This window comes from Acanthisitta chloris, unplaced genomic scaffold, assembly GCF_000695815.1.
Source record: "Acanthisitta chloris isolate BGI_N310 unplaced genomic scaffold, ASM69581v1 scaffold27670, whole genome shotgun sequence".
NCBI classification, from domain to species: Eukaryota; Metazoa; Chordata; class Aves; order Passeriformes; family Acanthisittidae; genus Acanthisitta; species Acanthisitta chloris.
This window is the reverse complement of record NW_008652636.1, coordinates 179-11889: the sequence shown is the minus strand read 5'-3', so window position 1 is coordinate 11889 and position 11711 is coordinate 179. Positions and strand designations below refer to the sequence as shown.

The 11711-nt window shown below is 45.4% G+C and overlaps 1 protein-coding gene across 1 annotated transcript; it reads right to left on the bottom strand.

Annotated features, from left to right (window-relative positions):
- Positions 1–1055: 1055 nt before the first annotated feature.
- CCNL1 (cyclin L1) lies at positions 1056–11407 on the bottom strand (the record flags this gene model as incomplete). Its single annotated transcript, XM_009078034.1, has 9 exons — positions 1056–1154; positions 1342–1453; positions 2767–2908; positions 3153–3257; positions 3376–3475; positions 4737–4801; positions 5202–5322; positions 11109–11218; positions 11333–11407. Coding segments are annotated over 9 exons (929 nt in total), but the record flags the coding sequence as incomplete, so codon positions are not given.
- Positions 11408–11711: the final 304 nt, after the last annotated feature.

The following is an 11711-nucleotide window of genomic DNA, read 5'->3' as shown; positions in this document are numbered from 1 at the left end:
ATCAATCAATCAATCAATCAATCAATTCTCAGGCCATTCCAAGTGACTAGATGAAAACAGAGGCTGTTTCTGCCTCAGGAGAAGTGAGGGAGGATAGTGTACATCTTGAACATGCAACCGGCCTACTGGAAGGTGTCCCTGCCCATGGCATGGGGTGGAACAAGATGGGTTTTAAGTTCCATTCCAAGCCAAACCAGTCTGGAATTCTTTGAGTTGAGGCTATTTGAAAATAACCAGCCCAAACCAAACCCAGAATGCAGCACCTTCTGTCATTCTGCACCCTGTCGAGAGTCTTCCCATGACACCAGATCACAAACTGGCTATTGCCTTTTCCCCCTCACTGATCTGACAGCAACACTTCACTGAGATCCAAGTTGGCAGTTTCCAGCTTAGATGTCAGCATGAAGATCCTTTAAAAACACACACCTATCCAGCAGCAATCCCTGCCTCACCCTGCCCAGCTCCCACTCCTCCTATCACAGGAGAAGACCAGAGTCCTGGAGCCCAGGCAGTGCCCCATGCAGCACTGACAGAGAGGAATGCCTAAACTGGCTCCTGTGGCACTTCTCACCCCTCCCAAGGGGACTGTGTTCCCAGATTGCTCCCGTTTGTAATGAGATCCTCGTGAGGACTATCCTACAAGTCAAGACTACCCCACCCACCCCAGCCTCAGAACCACAGAATCAGTTAGGCTGGAAGGGAACAGAGTGGGTCATCTGGTCCAATCTCCCTGCCCAAGCAGGGCCAGCCCAGAGCACACTCCTTGGGTATGTGTGCAGTTAGGACAGTCTGAAGCTTCCATTTTACAGCAAAGCTTTTACAGCTTGAACTACTTAGGGCACAGTCACCAAGAGAACCACTCCACGTCGAGAACTAAGAGCCAAGCCAAGTCTCCCCCTTGTGCTGGCCAGCACTTAGGAGCTTGTGCCAAGCATCTACAAAGTACCTGGAGTGCCCAACTCTCAGAAGTGAGAAGGCCTGCTGAAACAGCCCAAATTTAGAGATCTATGAGGAAAACACAACCCCCAACCCCAGCCAGTCCAGCCCCTACTCACTGCCGCCGCGGGGTGTGGGAGCGCGAGCGTGACTTTGTCCTCGAGCGGGACCGACTGGCACTCCTGCTGCTGCGGCTCCTCTTGCTTTCTTTTCTCATCCTTCAGGGGGGAAAAGCAAACCAGAGTTACACTCCTGAGGCACTCCTGACTCCCATGAAGGAGCTTGGTAGGAGCTCACTGTACTTCAGCTGAAACCATGGAGTATTCTCCTCTTGGAGGAGTAAGTGAGACGCTTGAGGTCTGGAAACTTGAGTATTCTCCTCATGAGGAGGAGACTTGTACTTACCCATTGTAAGGGCTCTTTGAAGCTTGCTGCCTCTCCTCTGGCTCCTTCTTAATGGTTTTGGTATTCACGGACACTGGAGACTTCTCTTCAGTTTTGACTTCTCTCGGGGAAGCTAAGAATTACGTTAAAATTCAAAATTAGCTATTTTACTGTACATCCTTTGCACACCTTTATTTGCACTAAATGGGTATAAACTCCCATTTATAGTTCACTCCTGGAGTGGGATGTTTACAGGGACACATAGTCTGAAACCAGAGAGGAGGAAGAAGAGCACTGTGACCTTCACACCATGCAGTCAGGCCCACCTGGAATGTCCCTCGTCAGGGTCCCAAAGGTTTAACATAAAAGCTGCCCTTATGGCCCACAAATATAGAACTTGTTACCCTAACAGTTAATTTCCAATGCTACAGAAAGGATTAAGACCGCACAGCAAAATTACATATTAAATATCAAAGACACAGATATAATGAATAACCAAAATTTGTTTAGTTTAGCAGTCAATCTGTCTCTACAGACATGACAGCCCAGAGATGAATTCACCCTCATGGAAGGGCTAAGTCTATCAGAGCTCTTGCTGTCAAACTCTTCCAACCTCAGCTCCCACCTCACAGAATGAAGAAAACACATTGTTCAGTGAGCAATGCCCACTTGCCAGCTCAGAGGCCTCTGGAAACTCAAATTCTTCAGGAGAACTAATTGCTACCAATGCTGCTTTATGTGTTATGGAGTTCCTGCAGAGCCAGCTACAAACAAGGGCCTATGCCTTCTGCTTGACCACCATCACTGGATCAAGGCTTGGGACAGCCTTGAGATCTCTGGTAGTTCACAGATCTAAAGCAGCATCAAAAGGTAAAAGCACCAAGACCAAACTAACAGTTCTTGGTGGCACCAGAGTTCAGACAGATTGATTGGTTCAAGCTATGTTACAGCAATTTATTCCCTCTGCTGCCAGACAGGGCTGTGACTGTCTCTCCCCCGTTTCCTCCCACAAGCTGTCTGCCCTCATCACGCTGAACAGCTGCCAAGGACACGAAAAAGGCAGAGAAAGCAGTTTTCAGACATACCTGCTGCCACAGGAGCCAGGAAGGCTATTGCAACACCCGCAAATTAAGCCCAGAGTGTCCTCACACCACAGTAACAAACAACTGCTGCTTCATTACACCATTCCCTTAAGGTGTGCATCACCAATATATCCCCCCTCCCATCTGTGGAAGTGCACAGCACCCCTTTTCTTTCCAGTCTGTGATTTCAAGGTCTTCAAATAGTTTTTCAATTAAAAGAAAGCAACATTTGCCTTGCTGCTTAGTTCTCTGAGAAAGCCTAAGCTGTCTAACAGCCCAAGAAGCAAATCTTCTTTTTTTTACCACCTTGGGGCACAGATTTACTTACTTACCAAACAGATTTGTATTCAGAAAACCAACTTACATGGTTTAGATGCAGGAGAAAAGCCACCCAGTGTTGAGAGTGCAGGAGTTCCATCTGGGTTTAAACCTTTTGCCTTCAGTTTAGCTTCCTGTAGTGCCATCTTCCTCTTCTCTACTTCTTTATCCAGAAATTCATAATTGGGCTGTGAAAGGAACAATGAGTAAGAGGCTGAACTGATGTAATTCCTATTTTTTATCTCATTTCTGGAAAACACTCAATTATGTTTTCATCCTCTGCCCAGTAATGTAATTTCCACAATGCGTTCTCATCCCTCTCAGAGGAGCCTTTCCCACTAGCAGCTTTGTATGGAGGTGTTCCCAAAATCTTTGGACAACCACAACTCAGCACTGAGCATGGCGCAGGAAACACAAACACCTCAAACTTACCTTCTTTCTGGTATAAAGCTTAAGAGTTGTCAAGCAGATCTCCTGAATCTCCTCTTCTGTGGTACCAAAGAGCAGGAACCAGTGAGGACGAGTAGGCAGCGGAATCTGAAAATGAAACAAGAAAAGGCTTAATAATAGAGAAAAAACAAAGCCCAAGCATTTGCTTTTAGTATTTTCACTGATTTTCTGGAAAGTAGGTGAGTGCAGAGAGAGAACTGCTCACCTGCAGAGCTCTAGCAGCGAGGTAAATGCAAGCACAGGCAATAGTCTCGGGCTGGAAGCGAACGAACACGTTTGTCCGAAGGCTGTCATTCATGTAATTCCTGGAAAACCACAGTAGCAAAGGTTGGATCTCTAGTTTACTCCTTTTCAGAGGATAACAACACTGGAGACTCAATTGACTTTATTATTTTTTCTATTCTCCTATCAAACATTTGGTTTCTTTCACATGATTTGATGCTTACATGTGTCATTTGTGTAGCAGTTTGCACTGTCTGTAACCTCAGTGCAAGTAAACCTGTAGTAATAAGTCTGAGTAGTGTGTAATGGCTACATCCTAGGTTAAGTTGCACTGTTAAGTGTTCACAAGCTAACATCTGTCCAGCTATTTGCCTTAACCATCAAGACGTTTGGATTTAAAACTCGATGTACTTAAGGCTTAGTGCAAGTAGGAAATCACTGTATTGCCACTTTCCCTTTTCCAGAGGCTAAGTCAACCTACAAAGTCCCTAACATACTGACTGCATTTACACTTGGTGTGCCTGGAGCAACATTAACTTCAGCCACAGAGATGCATCCAATGTGCTCACTGAGTGTTGGAAAGAGGCCTGCAAGTTAGTCATGGGTCCCCAAGTGCCCCCAGCTTTGTCCTTGCACAAGGGTGGCACTACCAAGCAACACATGCCAAGAGCTACAGGAGACAGCAGAGACCTCCGTGGATTTCTAAGTTCCCAAGCTACAACAGGAGAGAGAAGAACAGCAGTCAGTCAGTATTGACTCTACCAACCCCATGCCCAGGCTGGCTGCTAACATGCTGCATGCACTGTAATCCTCTTTTTGCTTTAAAATCAAGTTTAGCCAATGTTAAACCAACTAAATCAAGGCTGGCAAAACTCTACCCCATGTGTCCCTCACACAAACTACAGCATACAATAGCTAGGCAACACAGACAGTCAGAAACAGTGGTTACAGGTACTTCTGGAAACAAAGATACAAATCCTTGGACACCCAGGCAGAACTAGGAGGTGCTGCTGGACATGGAGCACGTCAGTGACCTCGGCTGAGAGCTGCACTGGGTTGTGGCAGGAGGAGGGCAGCCATCCCCAGGTCAGGGCTGAGCTGCAGAGCTCTATGACTTACCAGCAGGGACTACCCTTTAATTAAAGAGTAGAAAAAAGAACAAAGTTAAATTGAGTTCTCCACGGCTATGCTGGAATCAAGCCATGAAAATAGTAAGCAGAAACAAGCCCCAAAGCATTGCCTGGGCAGTAACTTACATCTCAGAGCTCTGCACACCCATCTGCAGGCTTGTTATTTCTGCTACTATTTTCCTGGCTAGGAAAAGGATGGAAAAAAACAACTTACCAGGCTGTCTGTACCAGGGTCTGATTACGTTCACATTCTAAGACTTGTAAGTACATAACAATAATCTGAGGGATAAGGAGGAGGGAAAAAAAGAGAGAAAAAAAAGACTCAGTTTTAATATGTAAAGCAACAGTGAGGAAGCAACTATATAAATATATGGAGGCTCCTCCTTTTCCGAGCACACACTCCCATGTCAACCAAACCCATTCAGACAAGCCCTTATTTTACCCCTTTCCTAGGATCCCCAAACCCAGTCACCCTTAACCTCTCCCAGGGAAGCAATTCCTACCAAGGTCAACGTGACTGTTGACCCAAGTACTTTGGCAAAAACATTAGAAACAACTCCAGGAGGAATCAAGAGAAGAATCCAGGTCACTGTGACACCTGTGTTTCCCGTTCCACAGCTCCCAGTGGTGCCATCAAGGTAGAGCAATAGTTACAAGGATATTACTGTTGAGAACTTACCTTATGAGGATGCTTGACATGAACACAAAATCCCAACTCCTTCAGTACCCTCCTTTCTGCTTTGATTACTTGATTTTTGGTGTTTATGTAGTTCTGATCAAGTATCAGGGGGCTTGGAGTCCTATAGTTTGCAAGAAATAAAATCAAAACTGTTTTGCATATCCAAAAGTCAAGGCAACTCTCTTTTCCCTTCCAACCAACTAATGGCAACAGAAACCGGTTTGCAACTCCTGCAAGCAAGTTTAAGCATTAATCTTGTGCTGTCCAAGTTTAGATGAACTAGTTAGGTTGCTGCTTTTGCCTAGCTACAGATTAGATGGCTAAGATCAAAAATAACCTGCTGCTGCTGCTGCTGTGTGTGCAAACTGCTCCAGGTGCTAGAAGAAGTCAGCTTGCAGAGGGGGAAGGAGTGTGACACAACTACCTCCAGGCCTGCAAAGCAGAAATAAGCCACAACAGGGTTTGTGCTGATGTTAAAGTAGCACCTCGTGCTTTAGGAATTGCAGTTTCCTATGCAGTGGAAGAGAAGGTTGTTCAGCCTTCAGAGAAGACAGCCCTGGCTCTGTGACAGACCAACAGCTGAGTGAAGACCAGAATTTCACCTCTGGAACAGTGACAGATGTGCCTGGGACTCTGCAGCCCTCACCAGTGGATATCATGGATAGCCCTGCCGCTAGCTGCATCTGCCAAACAAGAGCTCATTCCACAAACATTTCAAACTTCAGTGCTGTCCTAATTCCTTCCAAATCGAACCCCTGAACACTCCAGAGCACTTTTAACTGAACTAACTTGATATACACTTTATGCACGAGGGTCACACTCCACTTCATGCTGTCTGTGCTTAGGCTGACGTTTTAGCATTCCATGTTGGGTATTTTAATCCACTTCCTCCAGAAGACAGACCAGCTTTCTCCCTGTAATGTGCCTCACACATTCTACTTGCTTTCCAATGCAGAACAATGATTTTGCAGCCAGTTCTGCTCCAATAAACCACAGTCTGTGTATGATACACCTAGTACACCCCAAGCACTGGCAACAAATTTATTTCACATTACCTTCACAAGGAAAAACAATGCGAAGTAGATTTAAATACGACTTCTGTTTCATCATACAAAAATATTTCACTGCTACCTTGCAAGTTTCATGAGAGGAATTCTCACTTCTCTTCCCTGAGAGGTCACAGAGCAGAAAAAACACTCAAAAGAACTCAGTTCCCACCACAGGAAGAAAGGGCCAATTTAATGCTGAGGCTAAACAAGGAGTTCGCAACTGCAATATTCCAGTTGATGCCATGACTCCTGCAGCCACCCGGAAGGGTGCTGATGGTCACTGGCAAAGGACACATCAGCCACTTCACTAGTTACAGCGTCATGCTGGATAACCACCACTTGGAGCAGCTCCCAGAGGGGCTGGAATGAACTACTGCAGCCTCCTGGTGCCAGAAAGGACCTACAACTCCAGTACTATCCTTACTGCTCCTGGTTTGCCATGTTACACACAAGGAGCATCTCTAGTTAAAGGTTCCTCTCCTCAGGGCAGGTTTACAAAGTGTCATTCCAGCTCGGTATAACCCAGGCAGAATAGGGGAGTTTTTGTTTGGATGGTTATATTGATTATAATTGACAAATTAACTGAAATCCAAGAACTTTTCAAGCTCCTTTAAGGTAATTTCTTCAGTGAGAGGCTGATTTTATCTGGACACTCCCCAGGCAGCCTGAACACAGTACTCTGGAGTAGGAGAGTGGAAGAACCAAGCTGAGTTCTTCCATCAGTGAAACTGAGTTAATTTCAACCAATGACACTGGTGTTTATAACAACATCTCCTCACATGATTTTATCTAGAGATCACTGGCATTAGCAGGATCTGTAAAGCATCATCCAGAGCAGGTTTAGATGTCCAGGCTCAGCTTATCCTGGGAGTAGAACACTTTATCAGAGGTGAGGAATCCTGGATCAGACAGTTAGGACAGCTATGACTTCCAGTCTATAAAAAAATCAAGTGGGACAACATGACTGCATGGGACCATCCAACAGCTTATCTTCCATGTGTCCCTGCAAGCTATGGAAGTCCAGTGCTGCAGGACAGGCTGTGAGCCTGACTGCATGTTAAGCTTTCACTGTCCCTCCACAGGATCAGCACAAACAATTCATACTTTGTACATGTTCAACAGCAAAGCAAGAGGAAGCTCAGCATCTGAAATGTGCTTTACTCTGTTGTCCCAGCTCAACACCCACAGTGTCTTTGCTTTACTCTGGTCACGAGTTCTAGAGATCTACCAGCCATGGGAAACATCGGTTCATCCAGACAGGATTTCCAGAAATGAAGACCAGCACAGCCCACTCAGGGAAAAATCAACACCTGCAGATTTCAGTGCTTTGCTGCACTTTATTGCTGGCGAAAGTCAGGGGCTGTTTTAAGCTTCACCACCTTAGCACTTCTGCCAGAAACTCCAAAGTGTTGGTAAACAATTACTTACAAGCTGTAAACAGATTTATTTCCCTTTGGAAAACATCTTAGCTTTCTACAAATAAAAAAGGGGAACTTTGCTACTGCATTTGCTGCACTTAATTCTCAGTCCCAAGAATTGTTTTAGGTCCAAGTAACAGACCAGAGAAAAACAGTTCATGAGCTTATATATAAAATATAAGCTTCAAGCCCTGTATGGCCAAGGCCTAGTGCAAACTCTGACTTTGGAGCTGTTCTTACAGATCAGCACTAGAGCTCCAGGCCAGACAACATCCTTAAGAACAGCACACACAGTGCCCAACACTTAAATGCAAAACTGGATTGGGATTTAGATTGTGGAACAACCCAAAAATATTAACACACATAGTAATCTGTTTGTAACAGCAAATAAATCACAAATATCCTTTTTTTAACCCTTCTGAAAAATGAGACCTAAGTTCCCAATGCAGCTGCAGCTTCGTTTGATGGAATATTGAACTGTGGTGTCTTTGGGATGACTAATAGTGTGTTGTTCATAATGAGCAAAGTACTCCTGGCAAGTACAGCAGAACATCAGCATCTCATGTCAAAGACCACAGATTAGTTATGCTGGTCAGAGAAAGAACAAGAGTTCTCTACTTGTCTCCAAGACTGTAAGTAGCACAGGTTTGTAGGAGAGTTTGGAGAGCACTAAGTGTTGTACCACCAATGCAGCCACTTCCAACCCCACTGCATGGACCTGTGTGCTGCAACACCAGTGAGAACAGCTGAGTGTCTCAGACCAACACATGTAAGGTTACAGCATGACATATTTGGTTCAGGTCTCATAAGGACTTGCTGCAGCTTTCAGGCACATTTGAGAGAAATAAAATCACTTCAAACTACATTCTACAAGTTAAACAACAGTTGCACTTTGCTCAGAACACAGATGTTTTGGCACACAGTTTTTCACAGTAGTTTCCCCACAGTTTGAGCTTTTCTCCATGCACACAAACATTTTACATGCAGTTCTACATCACATTTGCTCATCAGAGACCCAAAAAGAAAAATATGCTTGTTCAAAACACTTGGTTTTAGCTTTTTCTTACTCAGAAATACCTCCTCAGTGGACTACATGTCTCACAAAAAGAAATTCCAATGCAATTTCCAGTTCTGCAGACAAGTACATAGCAGGGACTGCTTACATCAGCATTGACAGCAATGTACAGGTTCAAGACTTCCACACCCTCGGGAATGTTTTACTGTCAATTCAAACTGCAGTTATACACAGCCACAAAGTGGAACTAAGAATCCAAAACTGGTTAAGAAAGAAAGCAAAGCCTACCCAAAACTACTCAAAAATTGGTGCGTAGGTTAAGAGCTTCAGTTAACAGACTAGAAAAGAAAAGTACAGCAGCCTGAGACTTTGAGTTCTGGGCTGTGTGTGAGACACTAACTACAGCCTAAGTGTTAGCTTCAGGTCAAAAAACAAAAATCAAACAACAACAACAACAACAACAAAAGGTTAAGCTAGTGTTCTAAAAACCTGGACAGCAAAGAAAAAAGCTTATAACAAGATACAGGAGTTCTTCCAAATGGTTCACCAGCGGCCAACCTGTTAGTCCCCCGGTTCCAGTGACCTATTCTCAGAGCACTGGCTTCTCCTTGGGGATTTTCCATACTTCACTCACTGTTGCCATGACGACAGCTTCATCTTTATGTACCACTCCACATCACCCAGGCTTTGGTAAATGTAGCTGGTCGCTGTATAGTCGGTTGCAAGGGAAAAAAGAGTTGAAGTTAATAGCGTGTACAGGTGAGGGACTTTGTCAGCTTGTAAAAAGCACAGAAAAACGTTTACATCCTGCCTGCTAAAAGAAAAACAAAGGGGGTGGCAAGTCTGAATGTCAGACTGCAGCATTTTTAAGGTGAATGTCATGCAGATTCTCTGGGAATCGCAGGGCAATACCCATCTGTCCCGACAGTAATGGGCAGCAGTGCAGCATTGCTCCCCACGGTGCAGCCTAGGCACCGTGGCACATGCACAAGCTGTGATTTGGAACAGGCTAGCTGCAAGGATTCAAATTCACAGGTTAAGTTCAGTCTCTCTGATCCTCCACACAGCACCAAAGAATCTAATCTGTGTTCTCATTGCAACGAAAAGCAAAGCAGATGATTAATTAACCTTCGCTACCTGGACAGAGGCCAAAACGTTACTAATCACTGGACCTGCTTCAAGAACTCCAACCAGATTCCCTCAGCAGGGCTGGGCAACGCAATCCCTCTGGATTCACACCCAGCACAACTCCACACAACTCCTCAGGGATAACAACTTGAAAACCAAGAAGAACAAAGCTAAGTTCCAACATGCAACACTGACTCTTTTTCCTAGTTCCTAAAAGTAACTGGGAAGACACACGGCAGTAAAAGCCAAAGCTTTAACTTCCCCAGCAGCACAGGATAAAGACACCACCAAACGGTTTCCCTAAGGGAATTCTACTCTATTTCCCAGAAAAGGTTACACAACACTTAAGGTTCAACTCCTGCTGTGACCTGGTGACACAGAGCAGAGAAATAGTGTGAATTTAACCTAGCTGGAAACAAATCCCTTTTGTAACTCAGGAGTACCTCACACATTAAGCAATCAGCCACTGAAGGCTTCAGCCTCAGGCTCTAACACAGCTGCCTGGCAGAATTAAGGGGATTTGGGGTTTAATAGCAACTCCTTGATCCTTTCAGTACACCATTAATTTGCTTTACACATGGAAACAAACACTGCACACACAAAGCAGCAGCATTAGGCACTCCCAGCCCAGGTCAGCTCACACTCCCTGCACAGGCACTCAGCACCACCAACACCACAAGTATCACTTAAATATCAGTCAAAGCTGCCTTCAGCCTCCAAGACTCACTTGCACATTCTCCCTCATTAAAGCTGCACATGCTGCAGGCCAAACCAGACCTTTTTTCCAGGTGCTTTCTAGAATGGCTTGTTCTAGAAGGTAACACTAACACCACTCAAAGTTCAGCTGCTTCTTGTGTTAACTGAAGCTCTGTTGGCACCACAACCACACACTAACAAGAGAAAAGCATTAAGGCTAGTGAACACGGTTAAAAGCCTGGAGAAAACACACACCAACCCACTAACTGGCTACTCAATACCTACAACTACCTTTCAGTGACTACAAGACATCAAAAAAAAATAAAAATCAACCAACAGACCTAAAACTACAACCATGGTCCTACAGCTAGGAGCAGCACTCATGGTTTGTTGCTATATAAGTAACAGAACAGGTCTACCAAGTGCACAACAGCAGCAGCAGTCAGGGTTGCACTGTACTGCCTACACAGCAGCCAACCAGCTCTCCCTTCTCAACCTTAGGTCGTTGAACTTAGCCTGGAAAAATACTGTGACCTGCAAACTGCAGCGCACATTAGTGGTTAAAGAGGTGCTTAGGTCCGTTTAACGAAGCTGATCTTACCTTTTGGCTCTTAACTGCCGCAAGTGGTGGAACACGTTGATCACGTCCCTTATCCTCCGAGGAGCCTCCTCGATTTTGGACGCGAGATTGATGCAGGCCATGGCAACAATCTGAAAGGAAACCCCCGGGGCTGTTATGAGAAAGCGATCGCGGCCAGTCACATCGCTAAGCGGCATAAATCACACCCCGAGGCTAAGAGACACCCCCACCCGGCCCCGGCTCACCTCGAAGCTGTGCTTGACAAAGGACTTGGAGTAGAAGAAGCGATGGAATAGCACCTGCCCCGTCGCCATGGCCACCTGTGAGGGGGGAGAAGGAGAAGCACAGTGAGTCACGAAGCTAATCAGAGAACTAAAGCATCTTCCCTACAAAGACAGGCTGAGAGAGTTGGGGCTGTTCAAACTGGAGAAGGTTGTGTGGAGACCTCAGAGCAACCTGACCAGAGCACCCTGACAGGATCTGAAGGGGCTCCAGGGAAGCTGCAGAGGGACTCTTGGGTAGGAACTGCAGTGACAGGGCAAGGAATAATGAGGATAAATTAAAACTAGGAAGAAGCTTTTTCCTGTGAGGGTGGTGAGACACTGGCATAGATTGCCCAGGGAC